The following is a 21,032-nucleotide window of genomic DNA, read 5'->3' on the forward strand; positions in this document are numbered from 1 at the left end:
CAAGCTCCATATTCTCACTGCAGTATGCTAGATGCCCAAATGTGTCACCTCAGTATAGTATATAGTAGTATACTTGGTCCTGCCTCAGTGCAGAGGGCTGGACTAAATGACCTCTTGAAGTCCCTTCCAGACCTACACTTCTATGACTCTGATTCTGAATTGTTACTACATAAATCTCAGTTATTTAATTACATTATGAATGGTGTAATGGGGCAAGGACTTAAGCGTATTCCAGTAAGGAACAATGTAACCAATGAAAACACCTTTTTACCAGTATAACTGTGTTCACGCAACAGGGTGAGCAGGGGGGAAATGTTGTACCACTTTGACTATACTGGTATAGTTCAAGTGGTACAATTCATGTGTGTGGATGAGCAATGAGAATTTTTCAAAATTTCTGACTGTTCCTCTAGCCCTAGAGCAGCTCCACCGGTGTTAGCAAAGGTGTAAGCATTGTGTAAGCAGACATTTTTACCACCATGATATTGAACTGTGCTGTGAGCAAATCTAGATGACATGGTGGTTAAAACACTGGCTTCCCATTTACACTTCTACCACTGGTGGAACTGCACTGATGCTAGAGGGGTGGTAGGAGGATTTCAGAAAATCCTTAATGTGTGCAAGATCTTATAGTCCAGCAGTCATGTCAAAACAGAGATCACTAAAATCATAGGATGTTTTCATCTTAAGAAACTTGCTTAAAGAGTGAATGATAAATTGCTACACAGCAATTGGTCACTGTTAATACAGAAGGAATTTGAATAATTCCTGTGCAATGAGACATTGCTTAAGGCATGAACAAAACTTTTCTATCCCTGTTTCTCCCGGGCTGCTCTTTGTATGTCCTCCATGGGTTAGGATAAAAAACGGTCTGTGATGCATGGCCAGAAAGGGTTAACCAGCTTTCAGGCTAATTGACCCAGATTCAACCTTTAGGGACATATTGGTAGATTTTTGTGTTTTTGTGTGTTTACATATATACTGTTAGAGACTAACAGTGTAATATTGAGAAGTCCCTATCTATGCTGTATTCTGCTAATTCAGAGATCAAAAGGAAATCCTAACATCTAAATGAACTGTAAAAATAGTGATATCACTGTATTCATCCCTCTTTGAATTGTATAGCAAATCACTTGCAAATGGTGGAAAACAGGCAATTGCCTTATGTTAACCCCTGTAGCTAATTACTGGTGATGCTTAGAAAATAGGTCTACTTCGAAGTCTCCCTGATTGCCTATTGTTTGCCTCAGGACTCTGAGCTGTCAAAAGAAGGCCTGGAACTGTATAAAAACGCTTGGGTCCTGATCCTTTTTATCTCAGATCTGCTTGATGCTTCATGCAGGGGAAGCTTAAGTTGTAAGGCTGAGATCTCCAGTTCTATCTGGATCACCCTGAATATGAACATTGGACTATAACCTATGGATTAATTCTGACAGAACTCTTTGCAACTACAAAGCTCACCATCACTACTATGAATCTGATCTCAGAACTGTATTCATGTCTATATGTATACTGATCTTTTAACCAATACTCTTTCTCTTTTCTTTTTAATAAAACTTTAGTTTAGATAATAAGGATTGGCTGTAAGCGTGTATTTGGGTCAGATCTGAAATATTCATTAACCTGGGAGGTAATGTGTCCAATCCTTTGGGATTGGTAGAACTTTCTTATATGATGAATAAGATTTTCAGTAATCCTCATCATAGTTGACTTGGGTGGCTGGGTGGAGGCCTGAGGCTGGGTTGCTTTAAGGGAACTATGTTGTTAGCTTCTGGGTAACCAGTAAGGTATTACAGAAGCTGTTTTGTGCTGGCTTGGTAAATCTAAGTGTTGGAATATCCACCAGCTTTGGGGACTGTCTACCCCATTCTTTGCAGTTCACCCTAATTGAGTAACCTCAGCGTGGCTCCCTGGGACCCCCATCACATGGTCTGAAACCATTACCTTTAGCATAGTTATTGGGAGAAAAAGCCTTGCCCAAATAGCTTGTAAAGAACATGCCTTGTGCACATTAAAAGTCTATTGTGCTGATACTAGACGTGGGATGGGGGTGGGGTCAGCTAGATTGTACCCTGTGTCTCAATTGTGCATACACAAGGTAATCCTATAGTGCAATTACTTCTTCCAGCTTCTCTTCTCTTTCATTTTATTATGTGGATTTCCCCCTCATGCACACTTACTCCTCCTCCCTCCCATGAAAAGCAAGAAGGCTGGAGTCTGGGAGTCTGCAGCTTTGTGTTTATACACTTGCTATAGAGACACTGCAGATGGTATCTGTTCAATATTACCAAGTCTTGGATGGCCTGTATTGTGAGCATAAAAATAAACTTAATAAATCCTAATAAAATAGACTGCAGGATTCCACTGGGAATGAGACGTGACAACTCAACTGGGGATCCGGCTCACATCTTTTGCACAATTTCAGCTTTATCTTGCAAGTTTTTATGTATTTCCTTTTGATGGGGGGAAGAAGTTGTTTAGACTTCTCTCCTCTTCCATCTGGTTATTTCACAGTGACCCTGGCCCTTTTAATTATTATTTCTCTTAATTTATTTTAATTGTATTGTTCAAATTTAGGGAAAAACTATTTTCTTGCTGGGGCTCTGTGTACTAGATAACCAGGATTACAGACCACAAACTAACAGAGGATAAGAAAAATCCCTAAGAGAGAGAAATGCAGCTGGAGATAGGCCAAGATTACTGGTAAGAGATGCTTCACTGAGTGAGTGCATTCATATGATTGTGGTGGTGGGGGTGTGTGTGGAAATTACTGAATAGCTCTTGAGAAACAGGCTTGTGAATTAGCTCTTAGTCTTGTTATCTGGCTGTAGACTTTACAGCGACAACAATAAGGAGCAGATTTCACAATCCTGCCCAGTGTCCTTACAGTGCTGACACAGCGGGTGTCATTGGGTTGAATGGAAAGGATTGTCAGGACTCTGGTTTATGGAAACCTACTGCAGCAGGCTTGAAATGCTCTTCTTCCATAGTGGGTGTTGCTTTTGATGCCAGAGCAAAAATGATAGCGTAGGGTGCAGGTTGCTAACAAAGTAAGAATGAGAAAAAGGATGTAACTTAATTTGACTTCCTAAAAGTAACTGTTTGCTAGAAACAAAGAGAAAGTGCCAGGCCATTTGCTCTATAGTGAGCTGAGTAGGGCTTTTATGGGGTGGAAAAATAAAGCCTACTTTGGGCCTGTCAAATGCATTTTGACCCTAAAGAGGATGGCCTTCCAGTGTATAAAGAAGTAAAAAATTAGACTGATCATGAGCCCAATCCTGCAAGGTATCAAGCATTTTCACTCCCATTAGAGAAGGGCACTCATACCCTGGCAACATCAGGCTCCCTGGGAGCTAAGTGTTGCATTTTAAAACTCAAGATTTCAATTCTCAGGAGAACACATTGAATAGAGTTTTTAAAAGACCTAAATCTCTTTGAAGTGTCATTTATTTCTGTTCAGAAGCCACTTGTGGCTCTTTAATAAGTAGTTACTCAACATGCTTTTATGTCCTCTTAAATAAAATGTGTGTGGCTCTTGGCAATGTGGCTGATATGCTCATAAAATTGGAGTAACATCGTGCTAAGCTCTAATTAGAATGTTTAATTGAAACTCCTGTTGCCAGAATGTATGTACAAGCAGTAGCTGAGGACTACCTATTCATTCACAGGAATTTTGTGCTCCTTTCCCTCTATTTATTTAAAAAGCTTTAAGTTACATTATTCTTTCCCTTTAACCACTTTTCTTGAAATATCAGCATATGAATGAAAACAGCAAACCCAACTCTGAGTTTATGGTTCTTAGCCACTGATACCTACACCGGTATTAGTGTTTACAGCTTTTGTGACTGGTTCTCTAGGCTCCCTTTCCCTGCCTGAAACCAAAATGATCTCTCCTGCACCAAGTCATTCAATGGCTATCTGGTTCCAACCACTCTAGTTGTAACCACTCTCCAGCTGCAGAGAGTCAGCCGCCTGGTGAAACTCTGTAGTGGTGGATTATCTAGTCCCACTCCTAATTCTTACCTGGCTCAATCCTGTTCCCACCCAAACCCTGCTGCACAAGAAAAAGGGGATATCCCCACAGAAATGAGCTCCACACCATAGACTGAGTGCAGATCCCTTAGTGACCTCCATAAACTTTGTCCTCCTGGATAGCCACTGGTTCCGCTGCATCTGGAGCTTTCTATGACACAGAGGAGCAGGCAGACTTTGGTCCTTAATGATGAGCCTCTGTGATGGACCTTGTGTTCCTGCTGTCCACCTATTATGAAGCCAGGGTTACTCCAAACCCTCATGTGAGACTAGCTCTGTTGCAGCACAAGCTCATTTGAAGATATGAGTGCGCACAAATGATGCATAGGATGCTACTGAGTGATACAACTGAATTTTTTTAGGTGAACTGGTACAGTTGCCTGAAAAGGTTTCCAGAAATACTGGGCCAAATTCATTCCAGATGAGTTTGAACCACTATATCTATACACCATAGCCAACATTAAAAGTATAAGGCATCTTAGCCATCAGGAAGGTAAAACTGAGCCTCAACTGAGGTTCACATTTTCCTCTGTCCCATAGAGAACTAGTTAACTCCCTCTTTATTTCTGTCAATTATTGACATCAGAAAGGCAAAATCTTGAAACCAGGTCATAGAAAACATTACACCACTAAAGACAAGAGCTCCCTAACAATTTCAAGCTTCCACCTCCATTATTTTTCATTATAGCCCTCATTTTGGGTCTTGGTCATATATTAAAAAGGCCTGTGTCAATCGGTTTGGGTCTTGGAGAGTTGAGAGCTATGGTGGTAGAAAATGACATGTACATTAATGTTAGAGCTGAGAAGCTAGGTTCTGATCTCAGTTATAGTGGTATCCAGAGTAACTTCAATGTACTCATTAAAGTTACTCTAGATTTCTTCTTATTCTGCAGAAGAATCAATTACACTAGACTAATTCCAGCAGTAATTCCCACATAATAATCTAGGTGGTGAGATTTTTAAATGTCCTCCTATAGATCTATACTTAGCTGTCATCTACATTCAGTATTCACCATGGTATAAAACCATATAGTGTTACACACACACACACACACACACACTGCTTTCACCTTCATGACACTCAGATTTCAAGGCAAACTATCAGTCCTGCCAAGAAAGTTTAAATATATATATAAAATGGTCTAAGAATTGTGTTCAAACATTCTGGGAATAGACTATCAAAAGAAGTGTGTGAAATATTATTCTTGATCTGCCACCTAGAGGCAAGGCCTCAAACATCCAGAAAATTAACAAGCTTACAGACAATAACTAAGGTTTTGTCTACACATAAAAATTGTACTGCTTTAGCTATACCAATATAGTTAAAGCAGTACAGTAACTCCTCACTTAATGTCCTCCCACTTAATGTTGTTTCAAAGTTACATTGCTGCTCAATTAGGGAACATGCTCGTTTAAAGTTGTGCAATGCTCCCTTATAACGTTGTTTGGCTGCCTGCTCTGTCCACTGCATGTAAGATTTTGTGGAAGAGCAGTGACTTTACAAGGGAGCACTGCAAAAGTTCCTCTTCTCCGCCTCCGCCTCCTCCCCCTCCCTCCCAGAGCTTCTCCCCACCCACCAAACAGCTGTTTGGTGGCGCCTAGGACTTTCTGCATCTTCACTCCTCCCGCTCCCTCCCAGAAAGTCCTTAGTGCGAAGCGCTGGGAGGGAGTGGGAGAAGCGGGGAAGCGCCACGTCTCCACCCCTTCCTCCTCCCTCCCAGAAAGTCCTAAGTGCCGCCAAACAGATATTTGGCAGCGCTTGGGACTTTCTGGGAGGGAGGGAGAGGAGCGAGAAAGCACCGCGTCTCCACTCCTCCCCCTCCCTCCCAGAAAGTCCTAAGCCCTTAGGACTTTCTGGGGGCAGGGAAGGAGTGGGGATGCGGCATGCTCCAGAGAGGAGGTGGATGGGGGTGGGAAGAGGTGGGCCTGGAGTGGAGCGGGAAGAGGTGGGCCTGAAGCATCCCCCAGCAAAGTCGGAGCCCGTTCTTCTCTGGGTAAGCTGCCACTGCTGCTGCGAAGGTGCTTCCTAGCGTCCTTGCCTGCAGTGGGCTGTGCCTGTGTGGGGTAAGCCAGGGGCACTTCCCAACCACAGTACAGTACACCACTGTACAGTATATAATGCCTTTTGTCTGCCCCCCAAAAATTTCCTTGGAACCTAACCCCCCACATTTACATTAAATCTTATGGGAAAATTGGATTTGTTTAACGTTGTTTCACTTAAAGTTGCATTTTTCAGGAACATAACTACAACGTTAAATGAGAAGTTACTGTACAACTCTCCTGGAATAGATGCAGTTATGTCAGTATAAAGGATCTTTATACTGGTACAACTATTCCTGTTTGGGGAGGAGAATAAGCTATACCAGTATAAGGCACCTCTATATCAGTATAACACTAGGTGTTGTATTGGTATAACCACTTTGGTAAAAAATTACACCCCTAACTGAAATAATTATACTTGTACAAAACCTGTGTCTAGATATGGCAGAACAGACAGATGAGATCTTTTCTAGTGCTCTAAGCAAAGAAGACAATTGCCTACCTCTGACACCCTCTCTTCTCTAAAGCAGCTTTATAACCCATTTGGTCTCTTATTTGTCATTTCTATTTCTAGAATGTGATTCTTGTTTTTGCTCCATTCACTGCAGCAGGTGTCTTAAGAATTCTCAAATACACTCCAGATTGCTTTGGGTTGGTCACAGTAGCAGCCAGCAAAAGGCCTTCTGGGGCACATCTGAAATCACCAGTGCCTGCTTAAATGATAAACAAGGGCAGTTTCTTGAACTGGTGGGACTGGGAAGTCAGAAATATCACAGCTGAAGTAGCATGGTTTGGGACTAGCCATTGATAAGTGACTAGCATTCACAATGCTATCCTACAATCACGCCTCACATAAATTTGTTGGCTGACATTTGTTTTTCAAACAACAAATATGTATCAGAAATTATGCCTTTACTGTTCACTGTAACAGAAGCTCCTTGTGGATACTAACTGGCTCCATCGTACAGTGACAGAAATGTCATCATGAGATGAATTTAAGCTGAAGCTTCCCATCATTTAACTTTACACACCAAAATAAAGCACAATTTGATTTTTATATGTATATTGCTAGTACAACATATTGTAATCTGTTCTGATTAGAGATTGGATCTAAGGTTTTGATTCAGTCCTAACAACCCCGAATTATGAAGAACTTTGGATCCAGATCTGGATTTAAATTTTGCAGCTAGATCTTATCTCTGTATTGGACTAAATCATTATTCCTGCTCTGAACATCCCTGAAATTTGGGGAAGTGTGGTTCTGGATACAGACCTGGGGTGCAATCTTGGCCCCACTGAAGTCAATGGCAAAACTCCCACTGACTCCAGTGGGGCCAGGATTTCACCCCTGAATTTTTTATCTTGGGCCTATCTCCCCTGATAAGTATCCTACACAAGAGTCCTGTATACTTTTATGAACTTTAGCTGTTTATTGTGTATGTGAGTGACTTTGGTATTCACGACTGCAAGAGGCTAATAAAATTCTTTTAAGTCAGATATAGTGTAGGAAGTTTCCCCCACCAATGATCTACTAAATTGCCTAAATCCTGAATTATAGTGACCTCGTGCTATTTGAGTTATGAATCTCTCTGCCACAGAATGTTTCAGCATGCCAAATTGAGTAGGGCTTCTGTGGTGTGGAACAATGGAGCCTATATCAGGCCTGCTAATTGTATTTAGATCCAAAATTGCACTGAGCTCTTCAAAAATACCAACCTAGTGCATTTGTCCTCTGCCTCACTGAGCTCCTCAAGAAACTGTTCTCGTAATAAAAATATGCCAGAGGGGTATTCTAATATTGAAATTTATTATTGACCAGAAGGGCTTTAATGATTCAGCAGAGTAACACTGAAATTTATTAAACTTGTTAGCCTTTTCCATCTGCAGTGAGTCTTGATGGCTGAAATAACAATTGAATTGGAGGATAAGAGAGTAAAGTTCCCTTAGCATAGAATTAACTTTGTGTAATTGACATTTCAGAACAGGCAGTATTCCCTAAACTTGTGTAGGTTTACAGTCATTTATATCATCATTCTGGGAGACCTGAAGTCCTTGGGGAGAATAGACAAGGATGAGTGGGGATGGGGGTACTTTAGTACATTTGGCATAAAATGCTATGCAAGTCCACAGTTTTTGGCTCTTGGAATTCCTTAAGAAGATATAGCTTGTCACCTGGTGTCTCCCATCTCCATTATAAGTAGAAGTTTGGGTCTGAATAGAAATATACTGGAACTTGGATCCTACCCAACTGAAATTCCATTCCTAGTGTAATATAACCTTGTAATGTAAGTCTGCCCACATCGGGCTCTGTTTGGATACAAAATAACTCAGCACAGCCCAAAATAACACCTGATGATACTTTGACAAACCTTTTGTAGAGCTCTTTGTAGCACATTAATAGGAAGGTGGTTCCCAGCCAGTGAATATATACTCCTTAAATACCTGAGATTGAGTCAAGTTTATGACTCATCTGCCTTAGCCTCTGTCTCTTAAATACCTTCCTCTGTTTTACATTATTGGTGGAGGTTATGGTAAGACATTACCCAAGATCAGACATGAAACCATACAAGGCACTATAAGCATAACAATTAGAATCTCTGTGTGATGCCCCATCGATTAAAGGGACCCATAAGTAGAAATGCAGTCATTCCAGCTACATACCAAGATGTTAGTATTCCTGGAAATCTTGTGTCTGGTGTTATATTAGGCTGATGATGTGCTTTTAATATTTTCCTGCTGAGCCTAATTCCACCTATCCATTTTAATTAAGACATATGCAGAAACGTAGCCCTTTTCATTCTCAAAGAAGGGTACTTGGTAGGTAATAATCCTTTACACTGGACCACCATATTTTCAGATGAAAAAGGTTTGAGCAAATCTTTTTAGCTCCAAAGTTTGTGTCTTATATATATGTAAAAATCATTTGTTGGTCCAATATGAAATATCCCATTGTGTACCATCTCCAATGAGATGGGCACTGATAGCAGTAGTAAAAGAAAGTGTGTATATACTTCAACTGCAGAGCAGGGTTACTTTACAGATAAACTAGTCATAGAAAAAAAATTCCTGTTACTGAGACAGATTTCACGCTTCCAGCCAAAGGTCATACACAGCTCCCAAAGTCTAACAGGATGTCAGAATTCCTGTATCTTCTTCCCCACAAGGCATACGTGAGGTTAAGCTAAGTAATAATCTGGTCTCTTGTCACGGGCCAAACAGGTTGGATGGATTCTTCTCCTTGCAAAGTGATCCTTTCCATAGGATTTCACAGTTTGTTCATATATGATGACACATCACTGTGGTGAGATCCCAGTGTTGATAAGATGGCTTCTCGTGTCCAGGGCCTTGAAGAGATTTTCACAAATGACTGAAATAAAATAATTGAAGTAAAATTTGAATTTAAGGCAAAGATGAAACCTTGGATAAGGGACTGAGTGGCTGCTTCTTTACACTATCACTTCAGAAGTATTTTAGATCAAATGCCCAGATACATATTTGGTATGAATTAAAGTCTGAGTTGATATAATTTGAGTTGCTCTTTTTACTGGAAAGTAATAACAATATAATAATACAAATAATAATACTTTGCCCTTCTGCAGCACTTTTTATCCGAGAATCTCAAAACACTTTCCATACATTAGATTTTAAGGTCAGAAGGTATCATTATGATCACCTAGTCTCACCTCCTGCATTGCACCAGCCATAGAATTGCACCAAAGTGATTCCTACAGGAGCAGTTTGGGAGCTCGTATCTTCTTTATCAGCTATACCATATATTTTAGAAAAAACATCCAATCTTGATTTAGAGACTTCAAGAATCCACCATGCCTTTAGATAAGTTGCTGCCATGGTTAGTTGCCCTCACTTTTCAAAATTTATGCCTTATTTCTACTCTGAATTTGTCTAGCTTCAGCTTCCAACCATTGGATCTCATTACACCTTTTTCTGCTAGATTAAATCTCTTTCCCAGGGAGAACTTTTAGGCTGTGATCAAGTCTCCTCTTAACCTTCTCTTGGATAAACTAAGTAGACTAAGCTTCTTAAGCCTCCCATTATATGGCATGTTTTCCAGACTTCCAGTCATTCTCGTAGCTCTTTGTTGAATGCTTCCAATCTTTTTAACATACTTTTTGACACAGCATTCCAGAATTGGACACAGTATTCCAGTATTGGTCCCACTAATTCACACGAGAGATCGAACTGAACCCAGTGGGTTTTCTCGTGTAAGTAAGGCAAGTAGGATTTGACCCAGTCATAGCAGAACTTTAAATAGAACCCAGAAGTTCTGATTCCCACTCCCCTACCCTACCCGTTAGATATTCCCAGGGCCGTCCTTACCCATATGCAAAGTACGCAGCTGTGTAGGGCACCAGGAAATTTGGGGCACCAAATTTCCTGATGCCCTGCATGGCTGCGTGCTCCTCCAGCCCCTGCTCCGCCTCTTCCCCATGGCCTCCGCTCCAGCCTGGCCTCTTCCTGCCCCCACTCAGCCCCAGCCCTGCCCCCACTCCACCCTGTTCCCAAATCCCCCACCCCTTCTCCACCTCTTCCTGCCCCTGCTCCACCCCCACTCCCCTGAGGACTGCAGCAGGGCTGGGCCTGCACTCACTGATGGCAGGAAGTGCAGCAGCCCAGCCCCAGCCACGTCGCTGGTGAGCGCTGAGGGGTGGTTCCCCTGTTCCCCAAGCCAGCCCTGCCTCCCCCGCGGAGGCCTGAGTCCCCCCACTTCCGCAGGGAAGCTGCGTAGGGCCCCAGAATAGCTAGGGACGGCCCTGGATATTCCTACCTCCATTCATGACAATAACATGATCTGATTTATTGTTTAGTGTCTTTCATACAAACATATCACAATATACTTCACAGCCAATTACAGTCTTTAGATCAAAGATGGGTAAACTATGGCCTGCGGGACCCTCCTGCCCAGCCCCTGAGCTCCGGGCCTGGGAGGCTAACCCCCGGCCCCTCCCCTGCTGTTCTCCCTCCCCCGCAGCCTCAGCTCACTGTGCTGCCAGCGCAATGCTCTGGGCAGCAGGGCTGCGAGCTCTTGCTGGGCAGCGCAGCTGCAGAGCCGTGGCCTGACCCGGTGCTCAGTGCTGCTCAGGTGGCGTGGCTGGCTCCAGCCGGGCAGCACGGCGGCCTGTCCTGGTGCTTTGGGAGGTGCGGCTGTAGCGCTGCCAGCCACCAGTGCTCCGGCAGCGTGGTAAGGGGGCAGGGAGGGCGGGGGGGTTGGACAGAGAGCAGGGGAGTTCGAGGTGGTGGTCAGGGGTGGGGGTGTGGATAGGGATCGGGGTGGTCAGAGGGCGGGGAACAGGGAGGTTGAATGGGGGCAGGGGTTCCGGGAGAGGCAGTCAGGAAGGAAAGGGAGGTTGGATGGGGCAGCGGGGGGCACTCAGGGGCAGGAGTTCCAGGGGCGGTCAGGGAGAAGGGGTGGTTGGATGGGGCAAGGGTCCTGGGGGAGGGGGCAGTCAGGAATGAAAGAGGGGTTGGATGGGGTGGCGGGGAATCCAGGGGCAGTCAGGGGACAGAGAGGGGTGGAAGGGGCAGGGGTCCTGGGGGGGCCATCAGGGGACTGGGGGAGGGGTTGGATGGGGCAGGAGTCTCGGGGGAGGCCATCAGGGAGCGAGAAGCAGAGGAGGTCGGATGGGGACAGGGGCCAGGCCACGCCTGGCTGTTTGGGGAGGCACAGCCTCCCCTAACTGGCCCTCCATACAATTTCAGAAACCTGATGTGGCCCTCAGGCCAAAAAGTTTGCCCGCCCCTGCTTTAGATACTACTGTAAACAAACAATACAGATTTACAACTAGAACTGGTTGAATTATTAATTGAAAAGAACTGATTCAGTACATCCCCCCCCACCCCCTCCGCTTTATTTTCTTTTTTCCAAATTACCCTAGAACAACACATGCATTTTATAAATTTGTTCACTAACTGCAATTGTTTGATGATTATTTGCTTCTAACAAATTTTAGTCTATGGTTTATTCATGAAGTAGTCACTATAGGTATTCACTAATTCACACTACATTATTGATCTCCTAAGTCACATGGTATTGTTTCCATTCCTCACTCAGCAGTATATCCAGGCTTTGTGGCAATGCCTTCTGTGGTAGTGTGGAAGGTTTCTTGGGTACAGGACAGGGAGTCCCAACCAATGGATACATGACTATGCAAATTTACTGGTCTCTTCTAGTCCCATATGGAGCAGTTGCAGTAGCCATGGATTGGTTCTCCTCATCTTCAGCAGCCCAGGGGAAGGATTCTGTTCCCTTAGCCTATGTGTAGAACCCCTGTTTAAATTAGTTCTGCACAGGAAAAGCTTTGGCCCTTAGTGATATTGTTTTGGTTTGCAAAAAGAAAAGGAGTACTTGTGGCACCTTAGAGACTAACCAATTTATTTGAGCATAAGCTTTCATGAGCTACAGCTCACTTCACAGACTAACACGGCTGTTACTCTGAAACCTGTTTTGGTTTGTTTCCTCTAATCATAGAAGAATAGCGCCTCAAGTTAAAGGCTGCAAGTTTTCTTCACAGTTAGTATAACTAGAAATTTAATTTTCTTCAGTGACAATTTAGATTTTAGGGAAAGCAGTAAATTCATGGAAAGACTCTAAACCCACAGGATTTCTGGATTATTGTCCCTGCCCATGAGTGTAGGTGGGATTAATCATGCCTCACAGGCAGATCATTTTCAACTAATCACTTTCCTCTGCAGCACTGGGCACAGGTCACTTGGTAAGATTATCTCATGTATTAATTCCCTGCCATTGCAAGGGCCTCAGACATTGATGCACCTTGGTCACTCCTGTTATTTGCCTGTGGCAGACAATAGTTTCATTTCCTGAGGACTTTACTACTTTGGTCTGTTTCTGGTTATTGGCTTGGTGCCTGGCCTGTGATATACAGGTGAGACTAGATGAACTAGGAGTCCCTTCTGGCCTTAAACTCCATGCCTCTGCATAAAGACATAATATTCCAGGCTAGAATTACAATAGGATTCACAAAGTGTTCACAATTCACAAGTAATGGTGTGCAAAAATGACAACCATTATACTGAAAAATTTCACAAAATAATGTTGGCCTACTAGTTCTGCACACTATTTCCCTGCTGCAGCAACACACTCTTGGGGGCCACCTCCCCCTCCCTTACCTGGGCTGGGCCTGCACCCCTCAGTGCCTACGGTCACAGGCTGACCAAGGCCAGCCACACCACCTGTTTTGTGTGGCTGCCTGAAGTTCAGATTTCAGAGCCACACAAACACACCCGGAGACGGCTGAGCTTTTCATATGCGCCATGCAGGTTCCGGGGCGGCGGAGGAGGCGGGATGTGCTACTCAGCTTCCAGGGTGCAGCAGTGACGTGCCCGGTCGGCCAGGGGCGATCCCTGAGGAAGCTGGCAGGTTTCAGAGGCGCACCCATGTTGTTCTGCATCCGCAAAAAGAACAGGAGGACTTGTGGCACCTTACAGACTAACGAGTTTATTTGAGCATGAGCTTCCGCGAGCTGCAGCTCACTTCACCGGAGTAACGCACCCCGCCTCCTCGGCCGCCCCGCAATCTGCATGGTGCATAATAAGCAAAACTTCCAGGGGACGCCCCGCCCCGCCTCACCCCCGGCCGGGCCAAGCGGCAAAGCCCCACATGCAGCGGAGCTGGAAAAACAAGCCCCCGAGCCCGCGACGCTGCGGCATGCGAAGCCGCGTTTCAGCAAACCCCGCGATGCCGCTTCGCGCCGGGGCGCTCGGAGCTCGGAGCCCCGGGGGGCGGGGCCGGAGACCCGGCTCCCGGGCGCGGGCTGGAGCGGGGGCGGTGACGTTTCTGGCACGAGCGCGCGCAGGGCGACGGGAGAGGCGGCGGCAGCAGCAGCATGGAGGCCGCCGCACGTGTCTCCGCGCTCTGGGTCTATCGCTCCGCGGCGGGCCCCGGGCCCTCGGTCTCCCTGCGGAGCAGGCGCATAAAGAAGCGGCCTAAGCAGAGCAAGACGGGGGTGCCTGGGGATTGTCCCGCTCCAGCGGGGCCCGGGAAGGGGGAGCAGCTCGGAGCCCCTCTACCCGGCCGGGGCGCAGCAGGAGGAAAGCTGGGAAGGAGCCGGAAGGGGAAGCAGAGAGAGGGGTACTTGGCCCCCATGCAAAGCCAAACTTCGGGGCTGCAGGGAATCCCCAGACCGCAGCTGGCAGGGGTGGCACCAATGGGAGCAGTGAGGGGAACTAGCAGCCCAAGGCCCCAGGAGCCCATCACTGGCCCCTCTCTGCATGGCCTTCTCCAGGAGCTGGGTCGGGTCCAGCACAGCAGGCAGCGGGCAGCCAAGCTGTTTGAGTGGCTGATTGCACCCATCTCCCCACAGCAGTTCTTTGAGCAGAGCTGGGAAAAGAAACCTCTCCTGATCCAGAGACACAACCCAGGATACTACCAGGGGCTCTTCTCCACAGCCACCTTCGATGCAATCCTGCGGGACAATGATGTCCTGTTTGGGGTCAACTTGGATGTAACAAGCTATGTGGATGGGACAAGGGAAACCCACAATCCTGCTGGCAGAGCGCTGCCCGCTGTCGTATGGGATTTCTACAGGAATGGCTGTTCCCTGCGGATGCTGAACCCACAGGCCTTCTCCACCACAGTTTGGCACTTCCTCTCCATCCTTCAGGAGCAATTTGGGAGCATGGCTGGAGCAAACACATATCTGACACCCGCGGGCACACAGGGCTTTGCTCCACACTACGATGACATTGAAGCTTTTGTGATCCAGCTTGAAGGGAAGAAGCATTGGCGGGTTTATGGTCCTAGGAATGATACAGAGGTGTTGCCCCAGTTCTCGAGCTGTAACTTTGCTCAGGAGGTGATTGGAGAGCCCATTCTGGAGACAATACTCGAAGCTGGGGACCTGCTTTATTTCCCCCGTGGATTTATCCATCAGGGGGACTGTCTTCCTGATGCACACTCACTCCACATAACTGTTTCTTCATACCAGAGGAACTCCTGGGGAGATCTGCTGGAGAAACTCCTCCCAACGACCTTGCAGATGGCCATAGAGGAGGATGTGGAGTACAGGCAAGGGCTCCCTATAGATTACTTAGAATATATGGGGGTCCTGAACTCAGATGTGGTTGATTCTCGCCGAGGTGCTTTTATAGAGAGAGTACAGAATTTGATAAAGAAACTGGTGGACTATGCACCAATTGATGCTGCGGTGGATCAGAAAGCTAAGTTGTTTCTTCATGACTGCCTCCCTCCCATGCTAACTGAACATGAAAGGGCACTGAGTATACATGGTGTTCCAGCCAGGTGGGAAGATGGAGATGTTCGTGATGCTGATATACCGATAAAGAAAGGGACTCAGGTACGGCTGCTCCGTCAGGGCATCATTAGGTTGTGTAATGAAGGAAATGGTTTGCTGCTGTATTACACAACAGAAAACTCAAGAGTGTACCACAAGGAGGAGCCCAAGTACTTGGAGATAGATCCTGAGTTTACAGATGGTATTGAATTTCTGCTTTCTTCGTATCCAAAGTATGTCTGCGTGGAGACCCTTCCATGTGACACCTTGGATGATAAAATCTCCTTAGCTACCTTCTTGTTTGAAAAGGGCCTGCTGATTACCAAGAAACCTCTGGTGCCTATATAATTGTTAAATTATGATCAAAATAAATATATTGATTGTTTAGAAAAATTCTGTTGTTTGCTACCTTACACTTACTGGTAAATTTGAATCAGGGGTCCAGATCGGAGAATCCATCCTGGTGGAACAGCTTTGACCTGGGTAGACAGATTAAACACTTTCTAAAGGATACGTACACAAGAAGTAGGTATATAGCCTGTCCACAATAGCACAGAATTAAACTTTGTTTTCCCAGCCATATTAGTGCCTCTGTAAGTTAGTTTTATATGTTCTTTACCTTTTATGCGATAAAATAAGGTGTAGCAGCCTATGATTCCTTTATAGCAGGGGTGGCCAAACCGTGGCTTGCGAGCCACATGAAGCTCTTACAGTTAAAGTAACGCTTGTGGAGCTCCCCCCTCCCATTCTCCGCCTACCAGACTGGGGTCAGGGGGAGCTCATGGCTTCTGCAGTGGGGTGGTGGGGCTAGGGGACAACTAGAGACAACTGGTGCTTCTCTCCCCACAACAGCTTGAGTCACACCCCTCCGTGCAACTCCCAGGTGTTAGCTCCGCATGGAGAGGCAGTGACAAACAGCTGGGAGCTGCAGGGAGGGGCCGCTGCTTTAGCTGCATGGGGAGAGGCAGCCGCTATTTTGCTGCAGCTCTCCGTGCAGCTCCCAGCTGTTTGCCCCTGCCTCTCCGTAGGATCCAGGATCCTCGCTTGCCAGCTCCAGCAGCTGCCATGCAGGGAGGGGGTCTGGCAGCAGCATGTGACCAAGTGGGGCCAGCAAACCCTGGTAAAAATCTGGGGTCACATTCCCCCCCCCAAACATGTTGCTTCTGGCTTCTGCCTAGTGTGGGGGGGAGGGTCTCGGCGCTGCAAGAAGTTTGCCGTATTGGATTACATATATTTTTACACCGACTTAGTCTCATTTACATCTACTGATTGACTTATGCATTCATCATCACATTACAAAGGACCTCTGAATTTCTCCTATGGTGTGTAGCAGACTATACTAAATATGCACAAGCTTGTAATCTTAGATGTTAGCCGGTAAGAGTAAGAAGATACTATTAGCTTTTTATTTTAGTCTTACTCTGCGTTATCTGTAAAACCTTACAAATTTGAAAAGTAACACCCTTGTTCCTGGTATCTCTCCTTTTTCTATTTAGTAAAGAAACACTCCTCTTCTCCCCCACACCATCGCTAAGAGTGGAGAATTTTTTCACATGGTAGCATCATCACTGATGTTTGTGTAGTACTGGAAATAAAGTAGCTGCTGCAACACCAGTAGAAAGTGCTCAAATATTTTGCTGGTGCTAAGACAATGATGGGTTCTGGAAATGACAGAAATTAATTTTGTGATGATGAAATATTTTGTAGCTTTTTTTTTTTTAATGATTAAGCATTTTGAATCCAGATAAACCTCCCCATTAGTTCAAATGTGGAGCCCAAAGTACTACACAGTTTATAAATTTCCTATTGTTGGGTGAATTGGTTAACCAATGTTTGCATCTAGCAAATGTGAGTGCAGTCAAATCTATTTCACATAAGGTAGAATTGAAACAGCTTAACATAAGCATTAATGTAATGTAAACACCTAGAACGTGCTGTTGATTATGATAATTTTAGTACTGAAATGACAAAGACCAATCCAAATTTTTCTCTCACTGTACTGCTGGTATTGTCCCAGCGTAATTCAGAGCACAGGGACACCCCGCATTTATCCAAATTTCATCTTTGTTTGCCCTCTAGCCCCCACATAAAGACTGTGTAAAGTGGGAGTGACTGATAGGTTTCTGGGTTCTGTTGATCTTGTAGTCAGTACTCTAATGGCAAGCCTAATACGATCATTGTAGGGAAAAGGGTCATTGGGATAGGGGAAGGAACCCACTTTTTATTGACTTGTTAGCACCATGAAAATTGTGGGACTTTGAGTTTGTCTCCTTCATGGTAGCACATCACTTGGGTCTTATCAGATGGCCTGATCCCTCTGACCATTCCCTGTCCACGCTGTCAACCTTGTCCTAATCCTCAAACCCACTTACTCAGCAATACTCAGATATGAGTGAGGAAACTCTTGACAGATCTGGGTTCTGTTCCAGCTTCTGTAAAGTGGGTGGATAGTGAAGAAGCCTCACTGTCAGCAACTTTTTTCTATAAAGAAGAGATTTATATGGATGGCTCCTTGTCTCCCTTCCTAATGACACTGGCAGTTTCCCTTCCACACACCAGAATCTTTTTACTCAGCACACGCTACTCTCCTGACTGAGAAGTGCTTCTGTATGTGTTCTACCCAACACTGCACTAACGAGTTGTAGTAGGAAGTCAGTGTTCTTGCACCAGTGGGTAGGGAAACAGCCGTGGGTCTCCACGCCTCTAGCTCCAGGTCTCTGTATGGAAACTGAACACTTCTGAATGACACCCGTTCCGTTGCAGATCCTTAATCCTTGGCCACAAGAAAGTTAGACTCGCAGGCAACCTACTCCTACTTGCACCACTGGGACAAGCTCCAGAACAGACTTCATGCCAGTGTGGAGTATCGTTCCCTGTCCATGCCAGAACATACCCGGGCATCCCCTATCACACCAAGGGTTGGATTGTGGGGAGCAGCTAGTGTAGTGTAGCTAGGAGGTGACGGAGAGTTTTCCCTATGCAAGGAGAATTCTCTACTGACTAGCTCCAGCCATTTGAAAGCCAAGCAGTGCAAGGTAGCCTTAGCAGCCCAGAGAATTTTTTAATGACTGAAATCAAGTTTTATATCCTTTGCATCTACAACTCTCCTATCCTTTGAATGATATGCAGTATCTTCTGGGAGAGCTATTGAATGCTATAACCTCCTCCCACCGAATAAGTAACTCAAAAGACTGGTATGATCTCTTCTGAAAGGAAGTGATCCATGTAACACATCCCTTCTAATCCATACACACACACACACACACACATTACCAGAGAAAGTGGATCCAAGGACAGCTATGAGGTTCTGCAGTATATCCTTGTGGGCAGAGCTATGCTCCTTTGCATGATAGATTCGGTTGGCTTCCTGCCACAAATGACCTATAATCTCTTCGAGTTTCAGCAGTTTCCGGGTCACCAAGTCCTTTTGGCTTAGCCTGGAAATCTGGATAAAAAATGCGGAACAGGAGACCAGTTAGTCTGATGATAAGTCTTCAAATTCTTAATTGCAAAATTCAACTCGAGTGGCATGAGCAATTTTGGGGGGGCAGGCAAATAGCAATTAGTTTTTTCCATTATAAATCATGGTAAAGGGGTGAACAAGCATATTTTTTGTCTGGACTGTTGAATCTTGCAAGGTTATTTTCATTAAGTCCTGGAGCCAGCAGCTTGTGAGTAAGCACAGTGGATAGTTCTGAGTATCTTTTGTGAAAGTGTGAGCGCCACATTTTCTTGCCCATAAGAAACTCAGTTGCTCAATCAGAAAAATAAAAGTGTATTAAATATGGGACAGAGGGCTGCTATAGTTGCCACTCCCTACAAGGAAAATCCACGAATGATACGTTTTTTGCTCGTTTGGATGGAAAAGCTAATTATGTAAGGCTTCATATATTGCACAGGAAACTAGATAAAAGTTTTGGCACACTGGGCCGCAGACTGGAATTTCTGGAGCAGCTCCAGATTAAATTAACAAGAATGTCCATTCAAAACATAACATGAAAATAAATGAAAACACATTGCTGTCATCCTTCTATTGTTTAGATATTAATTTCAGTTTTTTGCTTGGTCCTTAATTTTTCAATATGCAAATAGTGTTTGTATTGCCAAAGCACAGCTGCTTTGTAGAAGTTGTTAGGGGAAGCTGTGTATGGGACAACTGGGGTTTTTGACACTTTGGAGATTATGGAATAAGCACACTGGCACTTCTGCAATAACATCCTGCTAGACTGTGATACACTAAGGCTATCTCTACACTGGCACTTTTGTTAGTAAAACTTTTGTTGGTCAGGGTGTGAAAAAACACACACCCCTGACCAACAAAAGTTTCATGATAAAAGTGCCGGTGTGGACAGCCCTGTAACAGAATATCTCAATGGCTAGCGCACCCTCCTGAAACATGTGGCAGACTCCTGTTCAAATCCTCTCTCCTCTGGCGGAGGTGGGAAATGAACCTGGGTTTCCTACATCCCCGGAGAGTGCTCTAACTACTACTGGGCTGTTATAAGATGGACACCACCATTGCTGCCTACCGGATCAAAGCCCACAGGGGAGATATGCATTCCTCTGCCTATCTGGTTAGCTAGGAGATAGGATGCCTAGTGAGGTAGCAGTGTGCACGCCCAAAGACAGCTGGGGAACTTTTACAATGAGTTTAGATGCATACAGGGTTAGGCAGCAGCTGAGCAGGAGTTTGGTGGATCACGGTGGCACCAAAAACTGAGACTTAGGTGCCTAAATCTGGGGTTTAGGTGCCAAGTCCCTTCATGGATCTGGGCATTACTCCCCACTTAGTCTTGTTGACTTCTATAGACCTACTTATGCTGTAAGTGCAAGGTACTGTTCAGCATGGGTAAATTTATCACAATCTGGCCCAAACCGATCAGCAGTGAAACAGCCAAAAAAATGGTCATTTAAATGGTCAGCTTGAGGTTTCAGAGTCAATACCCTAATGAGATGAATGGGGCAGCTCAGACTTTTCTTAGAGCTATTTGTACAGGATGACTACAGACCCAGGAAGACAACACTGCATTGGGTACGTTCAGTAGATGTTTGAAAGGTTTTCATTGCAAGTTCAGATTTTAGAACACATCTGCAGAATACAGCAGTGCTGTAGCTAGGAGTGGAAATCTGGGTGGGCCCCAACTTTCGGGTGCACAGGCAATGACACACTGTGCTAGCTCAGCTTCTCCCCTGACACCACGCCCTCTTCCTAGCCCTGGTGCCCCCAGACACAGGCCTTCACCTGCCGAGCTGGGCACGCGCATGAGGCGGCTCAGAAAATGGCAAGGCAGAGCTGCCGAAGCGTAGATTTCTGAAGGGCGGGCGCATAGCTCTGTCCTGGATTTCAGGTGTCCATGTGACTCTCTGGACCGCTGTGGCAGCACTACACCCCTACTCAGATTTGGGTGGGCCTGGATGCTGAGTGGGTGGGCCGTGGCTCACCTAGCCCCACCTGTGGCTATGCCCCAGGGGGAAAAGATGGAATGATGAAGTACAGCCACATATTACACAGGGCCCTGAATATATGCTGGACTACATATAACTAGGAGAAAGCATTATTTGACAATTTAAAAAGAATCCCCATTTTTAAGGAGGAAAATGAGAAATATTTTATATTCAGTTCTTTCTGAATGTGGTTGTGCCTAATGTTAGATAGAATACTGTATAATGCACATAGTATGAGTGATCACA

At 45.2% G+C, this 21,032-nt stretch overlaps 2 protein-coding genes across 2 annotated transcripts in view; one reads left to right on the forward strand and one right to left on the reverse strand.

The window, feature by feature from the left end:
* Positions 1 to 7,892: 7,892 nt before the first annotated feature.
* The window catches only part of HEATR4 (HEAT repeat containing 4), a 71,199-nt gene continuing 58,059 nt past the window's right edge, over positions 7,893 to 21,032 (reverse strand). Inside the window, exons 15-17 of the mRNA XM_073348541.2 lie at positions 18,615 to 18,786; positions 15,762 to 15,820; positions 7,893 to 9,439 (exon numbers count right to left, since the gene is read on the reverse strand). Coding sequence (XP_073204642.2) covers positions 9,338 to 9,439; positions 15,762 to 15,820; positions 18,615 to 18,786 — 333 coding nt within the window. The 3' untranslated portion in view covers positions 7,893 to 9,337. The remainder of the gene's footprint in view (positions 9,440 to 15,761; positions 15,821 to 18,614; positions 18,787 to 21,032) is intronic.
* RIOX1 (ribosomal oxygenase 1) lies at positions 13,691 to 15,734 on the forward strand. The gene has a single exon (XM_073348555.2). The coding sequence runs from the start codon at positions 13,935 to 13,937 to the stop codon at positions 15,687 to 15,689; it is 1,755 nt and encodes a 584-aa protein (XP_073204656.1). The 5' UTR covers positions 13,691 to 13,934; the 3' UTR covers positions 15,690 to 15,734.

This window comes from Lepidochelys kempii, chromosome 6 (genome assembly GCF_965140285.1).
Source record: "Lepidochelys kempii isolate rLepKem1 chromosome 6, rLepKem1.hap1, whole genome shotgun sequence".
NCBI lineage: Eukaryota > Metazoa > Chordata > Testudines > Cheloniidae > Lepidochelys > Lepidochelys kempii.